General features: G+C 41.2%; 1 protein-coding gene across 1 annotated transcript; it reads right to left on the bottom strand.

The window, feature by feature from the left end:
• Nucleotides 1-618: 618 nt before the first annotated feature.
• Nucleotides 619-20,503, bottom strand: IVNS1ABP (influenza virus NS1A binding protein). Its single transcript, XM_054587652.1, has 15 exons — nucleotides 20,164-20,503; nucleotides 14,389-14,616; nucleotides 13,517-13,645; nucleotides 13,169-13,338; nucleotides 12,961-13,036; nucleotides 11,220-11,393; nucleotides 10,765-10,890; nucleotides 9,309-9,416; nucleotides 5,162-5,291; nucleotides 4,703-4,927; nucleotides 4,190-4,311; nucleotides 3,967-4,093; nucleotides 3,756-3,887; nucleotides 3,472-3,645; nucleotides 619-1,875 (listed from the first exon to the last, which is right to left on the bottom strand). Exons 3-15 carry the CDS (start codon nucleotides 13,625-13,627, stop codon nucleotides 1,622-1,624), a joined length of 1,929 nt encoding a protein of 642 aa, XP_054443627.1. The 5' UTR covers nucleotides 13,628-13,645; nucleotides 14,389-14,616; nucleotides 20,164-20,503; the 3' UTR covers nucleotides 619-1,621.
• Nucleotides 20,504-20,945: the final 442 nt, after the last annotated feature.

Genomic DNA, 20,945 nt, shown 5'->3' with positions numbered 1-20,945 from the left:
TAACAATTCATCACTGAGGACTGTTTTTATTTTCCCCCTCTTATAGAAGCTTCTTGTATTAAAACCATACTTTAAAAATATGTTTTAGCTACTAAAATACCTGCTTGGCATCAGTGGTAATACAGGAAAACTCTAAGCCAAAGTAATCTCACATATTTGCATTTAAGTGTTACTTAGGAATTGAGAAGTAACTTCAAGGATTTCACTGCTGAATTCCCAACTAAAAGTTAATTTCCTGTACTATAAAGAACGTAAATAGAAAATAGAGTCATTAAAAAAAAGTGATCATGTTAGGCTTTTTTCAAATTTACCCATGAAGTTAGTTAGCCACTGGCTAGCCACTGCCTTCTCCGAGAGAAGGAACCACCAAACCTTACATCAGTCTTTCTTTCAGATGTAAGATGCTGGGTGAGTGTTTAAAATGTTTCCCCAAAACATTCAGTAATGAATGATGAGTACACAAACAGCATTTGGATATTAATGCCATGGTGCAAGGATTTCCTGCAAAGTACCTTTAGTACGTTTGCATCGGCAGCAGGCAGTAGGATGTGCTAGTTTTGGCACCAGAAGTTTTATGTGTAGCACTGCACAGTTGATACCAAGTCACCCCAACCGATATTCTTCCATATGAACAGAAAAACTGAACAAACACAGTTCTCATAATGGCTGCACTCATAAATCCAATGTAGTTTAATTGTTTTCACAGTCTAGGGCTGCCATTTAGTTTTGTTAATGATTAAAAACAGGAATTATTTAGAAGAGAAAATACTTCACTGTTCTTTACTGTTGAATATTAAGTGTCTTCTATATATAATATACCCTCAAAAAGTCATATTATTTAAAATTGGTATGTCAAATAAAAATTAAAGCTATGTTACTTGTTCAGCAGTTCCACTCAAATAAACATGGGTACTTCATTCTCAAAAAACAAATTGTAGCTGAGGCAAATGCTTAGAAATTTGAACCCTAAGTGTGTAAAGAAACACTTCGCCCTGCATGCTTCAAGGCTGCCGCTCTGCTCTGGTAACATGGACCCACACCTTCAACAGGTAAAGCACTCTGCTGAGAGTATAAAAAGTTATAAAAGGCAATCATAAAAGATTAAATCTTGGTAGGCACATCAGCTTTCTTTTAATAAGAACAAAAGTAGCCATTGCCATCTAGTTAAATAAGTCTCTTTTGTTATAGAGTGTTTCCAGTTATTGAAAAAGGGTTCTTAAAAAACCCAGCAACCTGTATCTTAACACCCTTCCCCATCTTGCCTAATACACATTTGAGGAAAGAGTTATTTAATGTGCAAATTGCCAAAACAAATGTGGAGGAGAGGGGACTTCTTGAAATGGTGTTCCCAATCAATTCTTGGTTTATTCTTTTACAATATCAACTTCCAAAAAGTAAAATAACGAAGTAGTCCTAAAAATACACAAAACAGATCTTCATCTTTGCATTCCTTTCCCAATAACACAAAGTATGAACAGCATGTTTAATAATATGCAATATGCAAAGCTTTGTGTTGCTGTTAGCAACCTCTATACCCACCCACCCTCCTTATTCACAAATGTACCTCTACTAAACACAATTACATCACTAAGCCTGTTAGTTTGAAAAAATCTTAAATTTGTTAAAACTGGAAGATCTTTGTATAGGGGCTCCACTCATTGGACTCAAGGTTATAGACCTCCACGGTGTTCAGAAATTCATTGCCATCAAACCCTCCCACTGCGTAGATGGTGTTCCCCACAGCTGCAATCCCAGCATTGCTCCGAGGTGAAGTCATGTTTCCCATCATCTTCCATTCATTCCTCGTCGGATCGTACATCTCAACACAGCTGATGGCGTGCGAACCATCAAAGCCACCGCCCACGAATAGTTTTCCTAAAAGAGAAATGAGACAAATCTAGATAAAGAAGAAAACCCCGAACTCTGTCTTTTGCTAAAATCAGTGGTTATTAGAAATGACTCTTCATTCTGTCAGAGAAGTAGTTATGAAATGCCTACTCGTGTGGCAAGCACACTCCAGAGGCTGGGGATACATATGGAATAAAATCAGTAAAAACCCACTTGCACACGGGAACTCAGGGCAGTTGGGGCGGGGGCACCACCCAAAGTGCAATTCTCACAACACATCTGTACGGTAGTTGCTGTTATTGCCATTTCACAGATGAAACAAAGAAGGAAGACAACTTGCCAAAAAGACACAGTAAGTGGCAAACCGGAGTAGTTCTGTGCACTGCAAGTTTTAGTCTCGTGTGTAACAACTAAGATTCAGAGGAAGAGTTCAGAAGTGAATGTTTTCTAGAGCTTTCCAACAATATAAAATTCTGGTAAAGAAATTTCTTCTTGGGAACAAAATTGAGAGTTATGACTATTTTCAAATATACACGCAGAACAGTTAAGAGTTAAAGTATTTTCAAGCATAAAATGTTAACGTTAACTACTGTTACTTGAAAACACTTTATTATGGATTCTCAAATTTCATCATTACTACCTGCACCCATACACAATTAAGTCCTCACTTAATGTTGTCGATAGGTTCTATGACTTCAAGTGAAACAACCTTAAGATGAAATCAGTTTTATCACAGGCTAATTAAATTGATACAAACGAGTTGAGTTCCGAGGGCATCTCATCAGCGCTGTAGAGAAACGTCACTCGGGAGCCCTTGTAGTTGTGAAAGAGCCGCCAGGCTCACAGTGGGCCACAGGCCCGCTAAGACTTGGCTGTGGTTCCAGAAACAGTGCTAGCAGCTGAATGCACTATAGCAATTTTATGTGAACTGGTAAACTGAACGGAAAAGAAAAGTGTGTCTGTACAAAAGTTTCATGCCTTGGAAAGACATCTTAAAATAGTCTAAAAGTTTTACCTCCAATTAGGTAGAGAGCAGACAATTAGAATAATGACAAGATCTAGACGATGTGCATGTAGTTTGTTTTGCAGATCAAATACTTTTAAAACTCTTGCTCTAAATAATGGAGTCAAGCTCCAAAATTGATGCATTAAGAGTATGATTTGTGGCAGAAAATGACTTAGAACTTAATTTGGTGAACTCATCAAAAGTTTAACGAATAAGCCCTGGCTGGTGTGGCTCAGTGGATTGAGTGCCAGCCTATGAACCAAAGGGTCGCCGATTGGATTCCCAGTAGGGGCGCAGGCCTGTGTTGCACGGCAGGTTCCCCAGGAGGGGGCGCAGGAGAGGCAACCACACATTGATGTTTCTCTCCCACTCTCTCCACTCTTAAATCTTTAAAAAAAGATTAATGAATTAATACATTTATATTATATTAAGTACTGAGTTTGATTACGAAAGACATTTCTAAAAGACAGATCAGCAAACCCCACTACAACACAAAAGATGGCTGCTTCTGAATTCTTAATTTTATAAGCTTACAGTTACCATTGACATTATCCTGGAATCTCTGAACAAACTCTTGTCACTACCTACTCCTCACCTCTCCAAATCCCAATACTCACCGTCCAGAACAGCTACTCCCGCTCCTCTCCTAGCCACATTCATGGGTGCAATTAAAGTCCAGGTGTTATTTACAGGACTGTAACGTTCTACGGTGCTCAGGCAGTTCCAAGACTCTGCACCTCCGATTATGTACAAATAACCACCAAGCTCACAGACTGCAGACTGGTGTCTACCTATAAAATCAAGTCAAACCAAAGTTACCGCTCTAGCTCCTGAAACTGTAAGTGTGTACTATATATATTGATTTGGAGGTCTTTTTAGGGGAAAAAAAAAATCAACTTACGAATGTTCAGAGGAGCACAGCTTGTCCATGACTTTGTTACAGGATCAAAGACATCACAATTTTTCAGTCCTTTCTGACCATATGGATCAGAGCCACCAAGGATGTATAACTTCCCATTCAGAGCACACACGCCTACGTGTGTAGAAAATAAGGTTATACATTGATAATTTAACTGTTTAAATACTGAATATCTCAGGAGAGTTGTTATTACCTGCATTACAACGGTTGGTTCTCAATTCTGGAACAGGAATCCAGTCATCTATGTACGGATCATACATCTCTCCACAGCTCAGGTCATCTGAGTGGCCATTTGACCCACCAACCACATAGAGTTGGCCCTATACCAAAAGTAAGACGTCAGCATTTCTGCCACCCTCAGGTCATTAGAGAACGCTAAGCATGGGCTGCGTCTCCCTGAAACATAACGCACTTACCATCAGTACAGCCATCTGAAATCGGGCTCTTGGTGTCCTCATGGGAGCAAGGAAGGACCAATGGTCTGTACGTGGATCGTAGCATTCAACTGTTCGAAGACATTCCTCTCTGTTATAGCCACCTGGTAAAAGAAACACAAAGATTTATGTTTAAAATATTAAACTGGACAGGGGTTTCTGGTCCAGAATGGTTGAAGTGTCCACCAACTTATAAGGCCCCAATAGTTCACGTTTCTTAATTAAGAACTTACAAATAGAATAGTAACATTATCAGTATGACTAAATTAGTTTAAGAATTAGAAACAGACACTGCATCAAAGGTTAGGCAATACCACAGTATTTAGTTATTATTTCCCTATTGTCTTACAGTGTGGTAAAGCGAAATGCCGAGGAGGAAGGTGTTTCAAACCCTCCCTTCCAAAGTCTGCATGTCACAGGCAAGGGTAGTGTGTCCATTTAGAGGCCTGGCTGCCTGAAGGCTTCCAATCAGAGACCCCTCACCCAAGTTCTCACCTGCAGCTATGAGTTTGCCGTTCATCTCTGCCGTCCCCAGGCCAGACCGTGCATAATGCATAGGTGACATGGGCTTTTCTATCAGTTCATCTGGTTGCATCTCAAAGCTTAAACTTTTAGTTAGTTTCGGAGTACTTGTTGGTGAGCTCTGTGGGCTGTTCCGCCCGTGAAGGAAGATGACACAGAATACACCATCCAGCACAGCCAGGCACAAGTAGGTGTTATCTGTAAAAGCACAAGAGTGCTGTAAGAGGCAATTATTGTCGCTTTTGGTTGCTATGCAATCCTGAATTGGACTCCTGATTTCAGGCAGGAACAACCTGCTATTGTATTCCAAACTTAATTGCTTCTGAGTTTTTTCTTCTAGTCAATTTGGAAGTATTAAAAATTAGCTCCACTAATACGCCTTCTTAAAAAGTAAATAAATTTTAGACAATCTGACAAGTGAAATACACTTACTTGAAGTCTTTTCTGAAGCAATGATTTTCCACTCATGCTTAGGGCTTTGTACCGTGGCATTTGGAGAAGACACACATCCAGTGGAACTGCTACTTATCTGCTTATGGCCATTCTCACGTGGTGGCTTTTTCTGCAAGATCAAAAGGTAGCTACAGACACCTAGCCAAAGACCGTAACAGGTGCACCTTTGCTCCCGAGCTATTTCACAACACTGAAAAACACTTAGTATCCTTCGCCTATGTATGACATTAATAACACACCTAAATTTAACACAAACCAGCATTTCCAACTTACTTCCATCTCCAAATTACTTCCATCTCCACTCCTAACAACTACGCTTACACAAATTGCCTCGTCAGGAAAAGCTCAATTTAAACAACTAAAAATATATGTTGTAGGTCAAGTATCAATTCCATAATGGAGAGAAAAAAAGAAATTCTCCATAATCCACATGTGCTCACATACTCTTTATATTAGGTACAGATTATTTTAAAAGATGTTATAATTTAAAATGGCATGAATTAAGACACTACATTTAAGCCACTGTCTCCATGAAACTGTCAAACTCAAATAAATCGAATGTCATTATGCACCGGTAGCCTCCACACAATGCCAACAAAAAGTGAGCAGATGTAAATATGCAGCCGGTCCCTCTGAAAGGATTTTACAGGGAAAAAAGTGGTGATTACAAAAAATCCATTATAGTATATTTCTTTAAGACTGCATTATAGGTATCATAGAGTGGCTTTCCAAACAAAACTACATCAAATCACGGAAATAAAAAAGAAATAGTAAATAGAAATGAAACAATAATACTAAAAGAGCCAACCATTCACAAAAGTAGAATACCCAGGAACAGTAAAAGAGGGAGAAAGGGACAAAGTTGCACATTTTAAATGATTTTAAGATTTACAATGTGTTCTCATGTGTGAGTTCCCTTTGATGGGTTTTTTCCAATTACTTTAGCCCATGACACTTGCAAAAAATGTGATCGTAGGGAACTAACTGGAGGAGTCAACACCAACCACCCTGAGAGGCGCTTCCAAGTGAGCAGGTGCCGCCCACCGCCTTCAGTACCTGGCCGAGTCCGCCTCGCCACTTATTTTGGTCCCCAGGGCCAGTGCCACATGGGCGGGTAAAATTTTTAATGGAAATTTGTATTTCTAGTAGAAGCAGAAGTCCACGGAACAATAGAAAAAAAGATTCTGGTAACTACTAGAAGCTTTGAAAAAACTACTTAAAAGTTTGGGAGAATTCAGCAAGTGTGGTTACAGCATATGAAGGTTATTTTGAGAAAAGGCAGAGAATGTACCATGTTAATGGTCATTAAATTCCACTGAGACAGTTATTATGTGCCTAGGTATCATTAGACACTTTTTCACATCAACTCTTAATTCACTGAGGGCAATGTTACCTACCCATTTTATAGATAAAAATACGGGAACTCAGAGAAAATACACATTGCCTAAGGCAGTAACACCTAAGAGAAGAGGAATTCTGAGCATAAAGCCACTCTTTATACTATGACAGACTGTGTCCTCTGCTACTAGAATTACAAGGCATATAAAACCCCAGCCCGGTCTGTGGGAAGAGGGATCCAAAGCACCGCAAGTTGACAATGCTTACATCAAAAGTTTTTATCATAAGAAGAAAACTGGTCTAGTGTATAGAGAGAAAATCAATGTGAAAGAGAGAAGCACATTAACAGCGAAGACTGCTAGCGTTACATAACCAACAAGCCTGATAGAGAAACGCTGGCCTTTATATTCCTCCTGGAACATTCTCGAGCATAACCCTTTATTCCTCCTTAGCTCCACACTGTCCCACACCAACCCTTCCCGCCCAGCCTGCTCAGCGGCCGTGCTCTCTTTACCTCCCCCCCCGCAGGAGGTAGCCCCTAGTGGCTGTTGCTTTTTCAGCTTCTCAAGCTGAGGGTTTCTTTCCCTCCAACTGGAAATTATATCCCCTCAAGGTTACTACAGAGCGGTTTCCTAAACCCAGCGCAGGAGACATACCCCTAACCTTTTACATGGCTTCCCAGAGAATGTTGTAACACAGTTGACAATTTATTCCTCCTTCCAACTTCCTCCTCTTGTGTTAAACCAGCTTTTATGACACAGTTTGATTCTCATTGTCTTCCTATCTCTCTAATGGCTTCTTCTCAACCTTTTTTCCTATTCCTGAGGCTTAATGTCCCCTCATCCTTTTCATTTCGCCATCTCGGTTCAGAGCGCGACTTCCCCTCCTACGGAGTCACACCTCAGAATCCCTCTCACTCTCAAATTCGTCCTTTGCTGTTTTCCTAACCTAAACAATCATGAAGAACTACTAAGTCAGGCCTGGTTGGTGTGGCTCAGTGGACTGAGTGCCAGCCTGAGAACCGAAAGGTCACAGGTTGGATTCCCTGTCAGGGCACGTGCCTGGGTTACGGGCCAGGTCCCCAGTTGGGGGCATGTGAGAGGCAACTGATTGATGTATCTCATGTTTTCCATGTTTTTCTTCCTCTCTCACTCCCTTCCCTTCTCTCTACAAGTAAATAAATAAAATCTTTAAAAAAAAACAACAAACTACTGACAATCCTTATAACAATAAATGTCTGGAGTCCATCCTTAATGCCCTCATATTAAGCCCTTCGCATTTTTTCACCTGAACTACTGCTTGTAATGATCTATAAATTGGTCTCAAGAGCTCTAATCTACTTTCTGAACCTGGTTATAAAAATAGAAGGGTTTAATGCAATCATTTTGTAAAGTAAAGAACAACACAAATCAGCTGGAATGCCACGAACCAGAGGCTGCCACCTGCAATAGTTAACCGTTTGTCTAAAATACGATTAATAAATACATAGATGCTTGCTCTACAGAAATACCGTAATTTAACCCATTCCCCTATTGTTGTGAAATATATCTGTTCATATCACTCTTAACTCCCTTTTCTAAAATTCTTTGAGAGTTCCCCACTACTTGTAGGGTTAAGTATAAGCTCTAATCAGGTGGCATTCACCTACTTTCCCAGTCTTATGACCTGCAATTCCAAGAGTATTTTCCTTGCATAGGCTTTCTTTGCTGCCTGACACTTCTATCGGCTATGCCAACTCCTCGAATCCTAAGACTGCTCAAATGTCGCCTCTTCTGTGAAATGTCCCTAGTTTCTGTCCTCTGGACTCCACTATGCCCTCCCCTTTGTAACTTTGGTAGACACCCCTTCTATGGTCTGTATTGTTTTACCTGCTCCTGGGAGGCCCTACAAGTACAAACTGGAATACATTTTTGTGTTCCCGTATCTAACACATTGCCTGCTACGTACCAGGCATTCAGTCTTTGCTTGTTGAAAGAGTAGTTTTGAAAAACGTTAACTTCAGATTCAATAACTTTTTCTGAGCATGTTCAGTCACTATTAACACAGAACACCTAACAACATCACCATACAGGTGACGTGAGCCTATTTTTTGTTTTCTAATTATTAAAGCAAAACACCCCTTAAACTGGGTCAGCACCTACTTTATATTTTATCCCTCATAAATACAATGTTGAGCTAAAGGCCAAAAAAAAAAAAGTATACTGTTCGACCATTTATATAAACTTCAAACACAGGAAAAGAAACTCGCTGTTTCAGAAGCTAGGATAATGGTTTCCTCTGGGGGCATGGTACAGGGCAGTGACGGGGCGGGGGACAAGAGGAAGTCCCCCGGAGTGCGAGAGGTCTCTCCTGGGCCCGGGAAGTGTTCAAGCAAGTGGGTTCGCTGTGTGACACTTAACGATTTGTGCCGTTTTCTGTTATGTATCCACAAACTAAAAGAGTTTCTGAGACTTTTAAAAAATTGAGTCTATTTACTAGTCATTTCTGTTGCAAACAACAATTTTTTTAAACCAAATAACCAATTTTCACATTGCTTCATCTTTTCTATATGTAAATGTTACTGAGAAAAAAATCTACATGGGGGTTTCCTAATTTGTTAACTTCCTTTTATGTGGCAAAAAGAGTGGTGGTTGACTCTACGGTATGCTTGTTCTCTCCCAAAAATGTTTCTGTCCAGTCGTACCAATAAAATTCTTCCACTTTCCTTTATTAAAGGAAAATTTCAGTATACTATAAAATGCTCTACTCAAATTTCAACCTGAGGTTACCTCAGATGTGCAATGTGTACCTGCACAAACTGAATGTGGTCATCATCACTGCCAAACACCTCAGCCTGTCCATCTAGTAGGTTCCCATCAAGCAGCTTGTGATCAGCTGAGTAGTACAAGGTTTGAACCTGCAAAACAGCAACAGAACACCCATGTGGCTACTGTCTCCATGGCTACACCACTGGTGCGCAGACCACACGGCCGCCTCGAGGTAACCTCCGCTGTGCTGCTTGGGCTTCTTGACATCTTACTCTGGAGGATCCCGGAGTAAAGAAAATACATGTCATAGTTGTAAAAATTTAAAAAACAAAAAGAAAATACAGAATCTTCTAAGCCTGGCTGAAGAGTCTTTGGCTTGACGGGCATGAAAGAGATCTTCATTTTTTCTCATAGCTTCTATTATATAGCATTAAGAAAAAAAGGCACTAGTACAGTATATGAGGTCTTAAAGATATACACATTTACAATAAAATGCTGGATATAGTTACACCTCTAAGGATAAGTGGTCTAATTTGCATAAACATATTTCTGCCCTGTAGGCAATGTCAAGAAAAACATGAAAAACAAATTCAAAAATTTAAACAAACTGTAGAGATACTTCCCTTAACAGATGCAAATATAGGGTGAATGCATCTGATTTTCAAGTGGAAAACCATGTAGAGCTTAAAGGTCACCTGCTATCCTTTTCAGAACATAACGATAACCGTGTTTCTGAAGGCCTAGCGGATGGGTGAGCCATTCGCGAGCCTGAAAGGCCTACGTGGAGGGGTCAACTCGAGGTCCCTCCACTGCTCCATCTGCCTGTATTGAATCCCCACTGTTTCTCCATTAATTGTTTTCTTGCGTGTTTTTTAAAAGCCCAAGTTGAGTTGACTATATGTATGAACACCACCATTAAAAAACACAAAGCTTTAAAGATAGGAATCCTGTAAAGGAGTAAACACCATTAAATCATCATGGTTCTCTGCCCACAGCAGATTTTTCTTAGGAGAACTGGGGCAGGACTGCTGCTTCTTTACGTGTCAATACACTTGAGGTTTCTTCTTGTTTCTTCAGTCTTGGGTATCCTAGTTTTGTTAATAAACCTATGGGGAGATAAACCAACGGGGAGGAACAACCATTAGAAGCTTTTACCTACTTGTCAATTTTAAAGCAAAAACCTGTGAAGAAAACTTAAGAATCTACAGAAAATTTCAGTGTACCACCTCCCACTTCTAAAGCAAATTACATGCTACTTTAAAGAAAGTTAATAGCACATAATAAGCAAAGAAATTTAAAAAAGAGAAGCAGAAGACCAAACTGAACAGTTCATTCAGCTCACCTGGACACCCCCCCTGTTTCTCAGCTTAGGGGTACCTATAGCAAAATTTAAATTCTTTAGGGTCATGGTTATAAAATAAAAGTGAAAGGGAATCCTTCATGTTATAGCAAAATAATTTTTAAGAATTGTTGAATCCCATTTACTTTAAAACTGACCTCTTCCATCAGCTCTTCCAGAGTGTCTCCATTCTCCCAGATGCTACGCTGCACCCAGTTGATTACCTTTGTATACAATTTGCCATTGCTGGGCAAGCAAACATTATCTTCAAGCATTACCTCCAACTAGAGTTGGAAAAAAGCAGTAACATATGGATCAGTGTTGACCCTCCAATTTTCAGCTTCATTCTCAATTTCATAATAAAGCTGTCAATAAAGATGCCCCACTGCATTCCACACATTTACTCTACCTTGTAAATCAGAATTAAGAACCAGTAGCCAAAAAACAAAGAAAGTAAACAAACTCGCTGTCAGAAAACCATTGCACTGCTATAAATAACAGTATCGTGTCAACATACTGTCTTTTTCATAGCCATTACTCGCTTGCTCAAAACATGGACAAAGATTCTGTGCCTGGAACTAAGTATTATGTATCTATAGATTTTACTCCTCACCTTTAGCCGTGGAAGTTTAAGAAACTCTTCCTCTTCTGAAATTTCTAACAAATGCTCCTGAATATAAGCATCAACCTTATTCAACAAACGCGAGTCTCCCATACAACTTGCAAAGTTTCGGTAAGAGATGCAGCTGGTAACATCCATTCTAGACAGTAAATAATCGCCACAAACCTTGGAGAACACAAAAGAGTGGCAACATTTACATATATTTTATTGAACAAAAACATTTAGTATCCAATGTGTAAGCATTATGTGAGGATAAGAGATGAATAACATCACTACCATAAGAAAACAAGTTAAAAGAAACAATGCATGCTAACAATAATCATCAAAGAATGCCACCCAAATGTGTAAATTGTTTAAAGAAAACAGTCAATAAACTGAGCTGCTATGATAATGTATAGGAGGTGTTAAGACCAGTAGTTTTCAACTGGAATAATTGGGCAGGGCTTCATGAAGGCAGTATCTGAGCTGGGCTCCGCAGGACAGCGGACAACGTGGAACACAGGTACAAGTATGGGAGATGTTGCCAACAATTCAGCTGGGCTGGAGCAGGGATGAGTAGGAAATAATTTTGGAAAACCAGCCCCTACGTTAGGGAGGACCTGGTGCTAACTGGAGGGATGTGTGCTCTCAGCCATGGAGGCAGAGGAGCGCCCTTTGAGAGGCCAGGACACTTTCTTAAAGGACCAGGTAGTGAAGTACTGTAGGTTTGTGGCCCACATGGCCTCTGTCGCAGCTATTCAGCCATTACTAGAGGTGGAAAGTGGCCACAGACCTTATGTAAATGAACGCTAGGTTCCAGTAAAACTTGATAAAAACAGGCAGCTGGCAGGAGGGTTGCAGTTTACTGACCCCCACATTAGCAGATTAAATGCTTTTCTTCCTATGAATTATTAAGCACTTCTCAATGGTGTTAAATTCTAGAAGGAATACTTTTAAAGAACCCAGAAGAGTAAGAGCACAAAGAATTGCTCTGGCCAGGTAGCTCAGTTGGTTAGAGCATTGCCCTGATACACTAAGGTCACAGGTTCAATCCCCGGTCAGGGCACATACAAGAATCAACCAATGAATGCATAAATAAGTGGAAAAACAAATTGGTATTCTTCTCTCCCTCAAAACAGTAAGTAAAAACTAAAAAAGTAAGAGAACAAAGAATCGGGGTTATGTGATTAATTTTAGAAAAACAAGTATGTATTTTTTTGCATTAATACCTGATTTTAATGATCAGGTTGAAGTTTTCTTTAAATTAGAGTGCCAAAATGGAAACTTCGACTAGTATAGTACTAGAAAAGCCTGAGTCCCTCCAGATGGCAAAGGCATAGAGCCGCATGGTTTTTTCCACCCAAAGTTCACCTGAGCACTTTCCTCTCTCCTACACATAGTAGATTCTATTTTTTCATTCTTTTTTATTTATTGTTGATCTGTTACAGTTGCTCTCCCCTGCTCCATCCCGCTCCCACAGTGAACAAATGTGTGTTTAAATCATGTTATCAAGGACCGGCACAAACCACCTGCCCGGGCAGACTGCTGGAAGAGCAGGCTCCAGCCCATGCCATCTGAGAGGAGGTGTGACCTTGCTACAATACTGTAAGCCACAGTTAAAACAGCATATTCAGTTCCCTGGGGGAAAAAAGACACTTTCAAGCTCTTAAAACTAACAAATGACAGATTACGCGTTTTAATCATAAGATTCCCTGACAACGGCAGGCCTTGCGTGTTACTTCTGGTACTCTACCTGCTTTACTCGGTCCATCTTCAGCTTTTTGGCTGCAGAATAAACATCTTTTACTAATTCCTTATCAGCTTTCAACCTATTAAAAAATAAAAGTTCTTTATCATTTCACATACCAAGGCCTTAAAACTGGTTCCTAATTTAAATACAGAGAAACCAGGAATTTCCTGGTGAGATTCCCTAATGATATGAATTACTTCAAAGAACTCACTGTGCAGTGTAGGCATAGTTCAACAAGACTTCCACAGCTTCTGGGTTGAGATCATCAAATTTAACATGAGAAACTCTATGAGGATCACTGTCATTATTAAAGATTTCAAATAAATAGGGACTGCAGCAAGCCAGGACTGCTCTGTGCGCTAACATCTCGTGGCCACACACCTGGAATGATGAGGAAATAAAATCAGAAATAGTGCGGACTATGTATTTCTCCAGCTAATCGCTTTTTAAAAGTTACTTCATTAAATGCCTATGAACGAGAAAATAAGCAAATCCAAGATTCTATATCTTTTAGTAATAAAAGACCTATTCTGTAAGTTTCCAATTAAGTTTTCACTACCTGAAGTCGAACATCACAAAACTGGCCACTTTTCCTCAGGGCGTTCAATTTGGCAACAGAAGACTCAATGAAATTTTCATCTTCAAACATTAAATATCCATTGGGAATCATTTTTCCTTATAAATTTGGCTGAAGGGCAAAAAGAAGCTGAGTTATTTTACTTGTGAATGGTGACTTTTGTATTTTAAAGAGTAATACAGTATCTTTATTTTGAAATTCCATCCTGTCTACGACAGAAACATGATCATACAGAAACAGTACTGAAGCAGCACTGGCACGGAGTGGCCGCGCCTTGGTACCCCTGTGCTTGGCTGGTCTTTTCAAGGGTTCACAGAGTAGTGGGCATCTCAGCAATTCTGGCCGCTTCCCCGTCTATTAACATCCACTGCAAAGAAAGGGAGAGAACGTACACCCAGCCTCTCCACGCCCACTCCGCGAGCAAACCGAAAGCCCCGACAGCTGGGAGCTGGTCCTCCTGTGTCCGCTTCCTTTTGGCTGCTTCATTCCTTCACCCACAAATGATAAAGACTGCCATATAAGATGAACTTAAATTTTGTTCCCTTTGCAGGTTCAGTATATTCTAAATCACTTATAAAAATATGTGACAGAAACTTCAGTTGTTTTAAAGTTTCCATTTCACCTTTTCTTGTGAACAAGTGACTAATGGGCTACATAGGATACATCATTAAAAAGCAATAATAGGAGATTTCAGTTTGAAGTAACTTATTTATTCAAATTCAAAATAAAAGAAAAAAATAGAAAATTTTTTTTTTTACTACAAACGATTACTGATTCACCTTTTAAAAACTTATGAAAGGCTGTTAGTGTACTTGGTGTCTTAATGGTGCATTGGGCAATGAATATTCACTTACCTACTACACTGGTGAGAAATGTACTTCTGGGACTTCTTAAATAATCCAAGACAAAGGAGTGTTAAAACTCAGCGCTTCGTTGAGGTATGAAGACGGTTGGTTGAAGTGAAGGCAGAGGTGTTTTAAGCTCCAATGGTGATTCCAAAACTATCAGGCTTGGAAATGATGTAATCAAGTCCTTAAAAGCTATAGACATGAATTTCTTCTGTGATAATCATGCATCATAATCTGTAATAATGAAAAATCTTAGATAGTCAAAAGGATCAAGGACTGTTATTGATATGTAGATCATACTCCCAGGTCTTGATCTTGAGGAGATTTTGATATAAATGGCACAGAGAGAGAAAATAACACAAATGTGATTATATGGTATATAAATATTTTTTATTTAACCTGCCACTACTCAGGTAATCAAAAACAAACAGACTAACCTCCCCCAAAGGCAAAAGGCAGGAGGAGCTAATAATATTTATCATTTAAGTGAGATATATAAGCACAAGATTATAGAACAAATACAGGGCCCAGCAGAAATAACGCCTGCTTGAGTGTGGTTGGTAGGATAATAATACGGGTGTAATAATTTATAGCTTTAATTTAAACATTTCATCTAAATTGTCATATAGTGTGCTTGAGTTACAGAATTAAATGCTTATGATTTTTGTAATAAAAAAGGGGTTATTTGTGCTGGACCCAGTATAAATGCTGATTAATTCTATTCTTTACTATTGGATTCCAATTAATATGGAAACACGTGATCCTTCTGTTTTCATCAGCCAGCAAGCAACTTGGGCATCATTCCCAGACATGTACACAATGTTACCGTCAAACCAGATACGCTGTTCTCCAAAATGTGTCTGCCTCTGTACCTTCTTGTAATATCCTTAACCCAACCTCTGCCAGATGATATCTTACCTCTCTCTACAAAGCCTCTGCCAAATCCCCCCAGGTTAAGAAGCAGCTTCTCCACATACTGAACCCTCTCTGAAAAGTATCGGGCGGTCTTCCAGCTGACCTGTTCTGGGCTGAGAGTCTGTACACCTGCTTATCTTCTGTGGTTCAGGGCCCCCTGAAGGGAGGGCCTCTGTCCTGTCTTTGTTTCTGTCTCACCCACCCCCTACGGAGACAACATAGCCAAAAACTTGAAGATCCACCTGAACTGCTTTTACACCACTAATTCAGGAAACCAGAACAAAGAAAGTATTTGAAAAACATGCATATTTGTAAGTGGACATCTTAAGATTACCCAGCCTTTCTTTATACATCAGTCAAACCCACAATTCTATATCTAACAATTTTGTTAAGGTAAATAATCATTGAAGTCTGGTCCAGTTCTAATTCGACAAACCTACTGTGTTAAATTCGCACAATCTCTAAGAGTAGGACCGCCACTGCCCCAACTGTATAACCTAGGCCTTATTTCAAGGAAACCTGAATATTCTTCTGACTCAGTTGGGATTGTTGTCAATGTCTACCCCACAACAAAACTATATCATACCATCATGCAATGTTGATTTCCGCTGCTGTATACTTTCCTCTAAATTAGTTAACTCAGCTTTTCTTAAGAAACCAGGTCTAACAAAATACATGTTTTTCAAGTAACACACAATTCTCTATAAAGGACACACTCTATCTCCTAAAGAAACTTTCAAACGTTCTTAGCCAAGACCCAGCCCAAATTAAGAAAATCTTTGTACATGTGGCATATGCAGGGATGGCCCATCCGCACTCGCGGGTCGTTACCTCCTCACTTCAGTTTCATAAGCTGCTCTTAAAACAGGGGTGGAAGGGGAACCTCCATGCAAGTTCTGTTGATATGATTCAAATGTGCCCTTTGAAAAACCAAAAACATTGTGATAATGTAGATTTATAAGCATTTAAAACTTTGACCAGTTTTTACATAGTATCTATTTGTAAACTAGTCTTGATCTAAAAATAAAAATGGCATCTACTTGCATATGATAAATCGGAAGTTCTACCTTAAGTTTATTTTTAAAAACAAAAGCAGATGGTTGAAATCACTTGAGTCCTTTGGGAGAGTGTGGAAAATTTTTGGAGCAAATCTTGGCATAGAAACTTGTACAGTATTATTAGTTTTGCAAATAAAGTGAGTCCTACTACATTTAGCACTTGATGATTTTCTAGCACATCAAGATCTTAGTATGAACTTCATCACTTTAATGTCTACTCATCAGTACAACCCTACCTGATTTTAAAAGCCAATCCGAGTCCACCTGATGTTTAAGTTAATGCAGCAAACTTCCTCTATTCAATTACTGTTCTTATACGTGTTCCTACTCTCACCCACCCCCAAGTTAAGGCGTCACAGCAGCTCCTGCCTACAGAAACATGTCTTTGAAAATTCACATTCCCTTTCACTACGGTAAGACCGGGCAAATTGAGAGTTTTAAACTAATCCAAAAATTCACAGAGAATCTTGATTTTGTTCTGTGAAACTCAATAACTGGTGGAATAAAAAAGTACAAAGGGAAATTTTTTTCCTTTGAAAAGCCAAACCAGAAGTTGACATTTAAAATATACATTTGACTAATTCACTTTTAAAATTAAAACTGGGTCAAATACAGTATTTTCTGGTAAATATATTCCAGTTCCTTAATATGGTCAGTGCAAGAAAGGGAGACAGAAAGTTCATAAATGAGTAACTAAACTTCTTTAGTAACATCCAGAAGTTTACATGTTACCACAGCCCCCAAAAAGATTGCCTTAACTGAAATACAGGTCTTATCAAAGAGTGAAAAAAAGGTAGGCAAGACTCCCTCAAATTTTTCTTGGGCCTTCAGCAAGAAAAAGCAAGATCAAAGCTTGTCATCAAACTTTCAAAGCATCCTTAAAACTTCAAGGCAAATCACAAACATTATTTAAGCTTTAAAGCAATCTTTTGAGGGCAACCAACTCACACAAAACAGCAATCAACTCCCATTTTTTTTAAAGGACTTTATAATAATACAAAGTAAACCAAAGAATCTTTTAAAAGCAGAGGTGAATAGGTTCCCAGTATCACCTCTGGAACTATGATCACCCTCCACATCACCATCCACGTAAATCAAGTCACCAGACAGACTTTCTTGGCCCTATGCTTTTAACCTCATTGTTCTGTAATTCTTTTATCCCACCAACATTTATGGCACCAAACATATGGCAGGCACAATCTTCCGTTCCCCAGCCTTGAACACTATGCAAACCAACCAGAGAGAGAGAGAGAGAGAGAGAGAGAGAGAGAGAGAGAGAGAGAGATAATCCAAGCAGTGAAGATAGGTCAAACAAAAAAAAAAAAAAGGAAAAAGGTATGACAGTACACATATTCCAGAAACTGCAGCCATTTCTGTTTCAAAAGATTGTAGTTTGCAGGATGCATTTGGAAAATAGTGGGAGAGGAAGTAAGAGCGATCAGCACTGGGTTTAAACAATGCTGGAGAGCTAAAAAGGATTTTAGCAAGAAGCATAGGGCACTAGCAGAAACATGCGGATGGTCTGCAGGAATGGCCAAAGCACGGAAGCAGGAAAATTAAGTACAGATATTATATACCCATGCTTATCTGCAGGCAGTAAGGATATTTTAGCTTGGATATGTGGCATCATTATCAAAACCAATATCCAAATTATAATTATAAGAAGCCTAACAGTCATTTTAGTTTGCTGCATGCTCAGAGTTAGGAATAAAGGAAGAGAGGAATTTGCTTTGGGACATTATAATGTTCAGGTACCTGGTAGGCATTCAGGTTGATACCACAAGTGTCAGAATACTGATCTAGGTATAGGTTCAGCAGTCATCTACAAGATGGTAATTGAAGTTGATAACTAAAAATAAGCATGTATTTTCTGTGGTTCTAACAAAAACAAAACCCCAGAAATCACTCCCTTAATTACTCCATTTACACTCCAGCACAAAAAGGTGGAAGGATCCCCAACTTCGAAGAATTCCTTCTTGTAGATTTGACTATATAATCATAATGTTGAAAAATCAATGAAATTATTTTTAGGAGTAATTGATCTTAGTAACAATGATTAAAACATTTGCTTAACAAGAAAACTTTTACATCAAAAAACACTTATTTGCAAAAACCACATTCAATTGCCACTTAAAATATTTTTAACACAAGGAAAACAAAACCCCACCCCAAAATAAGAGTCCAAAAAACACTAACTTAAAGCTAAATCAAAACCTGGAATGTTTTAAGGGGAAAAGTTAGAAAAATAGAACTACAAATTAAAATAAAGAAATTTGTATCTATTAATCAGAGATGTCCTCTACTAAGAAAACCCAGAGGAAACCATTCCGGGTCTCTTTTTGGTCATTGACTCTAGTCCGTTTTACAAAACTCCAGCTACTAAATTATAGACATTTGTTAAGTACCCTGGCCAGACGACATTAAATGTTACTGTTCTCAATCCCATTCTAAATAGTCAATGTTTGCCTCATCTTGATATACAAATACAACAGCTCCTTAGCGTCTTTAAGCCAGAAGTTTCGTCAGCAATATTATGCCTACAAACTATTCATTAGTATTTTGTTTTCCTTAAATCAACCGCCAGAGCTAGAATTATTAAAAGAAAATATAGTCTGATCCACGCTGTACTTGTTCAACTGTTACGAGTAGTACTAGTCTTCCAAAGTTTTTATAACTAGCCAGAAGATCCACATACAAGTGAGGCCCGGGTGCTCTAATCTCCATCACTAGACATTAGGAAACAAAAATGCGCCCTTGAGGCATCTGACTTCTACTTGCTATATTTTTCAAAAGTCAGCTGTCTCACACAAAGATCTGTGTGCGGCGTATTGAAGAAAAGTAAATCTATTTCTAAAGTGTTTGTGGTTCAAGTTTCCCTGTGTTCAACTCAATCCGATACCCTCCTAAGAGCTTATAACCAACCAGAGACCCTTTGCAAGATGCGTAGAAGGTCGGAAACCAGCACACCTCCCCGCCGATATCTTTTGTAAAAGAAAAAAAGAAACAAAATAAAATAAAGACAGTGGCGAGCGCCCCAGAGTGACTGGTGAGCCTTGCAGCCCCAGGCCGTCCTCCGCGCGCCGCGGGGTCGGCGCCCACTCCACAGGCTGCGAGGCAAGGCGCCCAGCGCCTGCACACCCCCGCCCGGGATTGGCCGGCCCCGCAGTCATTCAGCGCCGACACGTCAGGGCAGCCGCTCCCTCCCTCCTCCCGCCCCCTCTCCCCGCGCTTGGCAAGAAAAGCGGGCAACGTGGAGCGGGAACAAAGGACCCCGCGGCCCACGGCGATCAGGGACGCGGTGCCACCTCACTCCAGGCCCGGGACACCAATGCGGCCCGGGGCCGGCTCCCCGCCCACACGCGCTAGTCCTGGGAGGTCTCTCGTTGGAGAGTCCAGACCTGGGCAGACCCACACACTAGGCGTCGGTCTGACAGCGGGAACGGAGATTCCCGCGTCCTCCTTCCGACAGGTCATCCCCGCCCCACAGCCCCGACTCCGGCCCCCCGAACAGGAACGTCTCGTTCCTACCGCCCCGCTCCCTCTGCTCCAGCTTTCTCCGAGGCTGTTGGCACCCGCCTGAGGCCGCCAACGCGACCCAGCAACCATGGCAGCGCCCGGAGCAAAGGGCCCGCACGGCGCCCGCCTCTCGCCCTCAGAGGGTAGCAGCGGCTCGGGTGTTCCTCCCCTCGGGATCGGGACACCGATCCGCGCCCCCCACCTTCTCCGTGGCCGCCCGCGCCATCTCTCAGCTCGGATTCCGGCCGCGCCCTCTTCCTCCACCCTCGTTGATGGGAATAGCGATTATTACCTGGTTCATCTCTGAAGAGATGGAAAAACTCATCTCTGGAGCTTCGAAGGGGAGCAGCAGGAAGCGGGCGGGATCAGGCCCAACGGAAAGCGCCTCGAGGCCGCGGAGGGGGGAAGCGATCGAGCGGGAGGACGCGCGGTCAGTGCACGGAGGTTGCGTGGAGAGGGGAGCGCCACCGAGTGCTCGCGTGGACTCGCTCGCTCGTTCGCTGGCACTGCCGCGCTGAAGCACCAGGCGGAGAAACTGCGCCCAGCAGTCCCCAGCAACCGACCTCCACGCGCGTCCCAGAGACACTGCCGCCACCGCCGCCAGCTCGCGCCGAACCCCCTCGCACGTCACCACGTGCGCCGCCGCCAACGCCTCGCGGACGCTTCCGGCACGAATCTGTACGCCAATCACAGGCGAGCACCAGAAAGGATGCAGGCGGAGGCCCCGCCCATCCCTCCCCGCGCCCCGCCCTCCTCCCTCGCTCTCTCTAGTTCCTTCCAGCACCGACGAAGTAGGTCAACGCAAGGTGATCCCTGGGAGAGAGACGGTGCTCTGGGTGCCCCTCCTTTTACTTCCCGCACCTTCTCGTCGCCCTTTCGGACCGTCCGGGAACTGGTTCCCTCCAGCCGTCCTCACCTGTTCTGCCTCCCGCTAGGGGCACAGCGGCCAGGGAGATCACATGGGGGAGATTAGATTTCTCCGCGTCAAACTTAACATCTAGACAACTGCCCTTGACTGGAGCTGGCCGCAGTGCACCTTGTGGAGTTGTCCTTGGCCCTTACCTTTGTTGGTGG

The sequence above is a fragment of the Pteronotus mesoamericanus genome, unplaced genomic scaffold (genome assembly GCF_021234165.1).
Source record: "Pteronotus mesoamericanus isolate MK-2021 breed Mesoamerican mustached bat unplaced genomic scaffold, CSHL_Meso_final scaffold_1186, whole genome shotgun sequence".
In the NCBI taxonomy this organism is placed as follows: Eukaryota; Metazoa; Chordata; class Mammalia; order Chiroptera; family Mormoopidae; genus Pteronotus; species Pteronotus mesoamericanus.
Note: the sequence above shows the minus strand (reverse complement) of the source record. Positions and strands in the feature narration are given on the sequence as shown.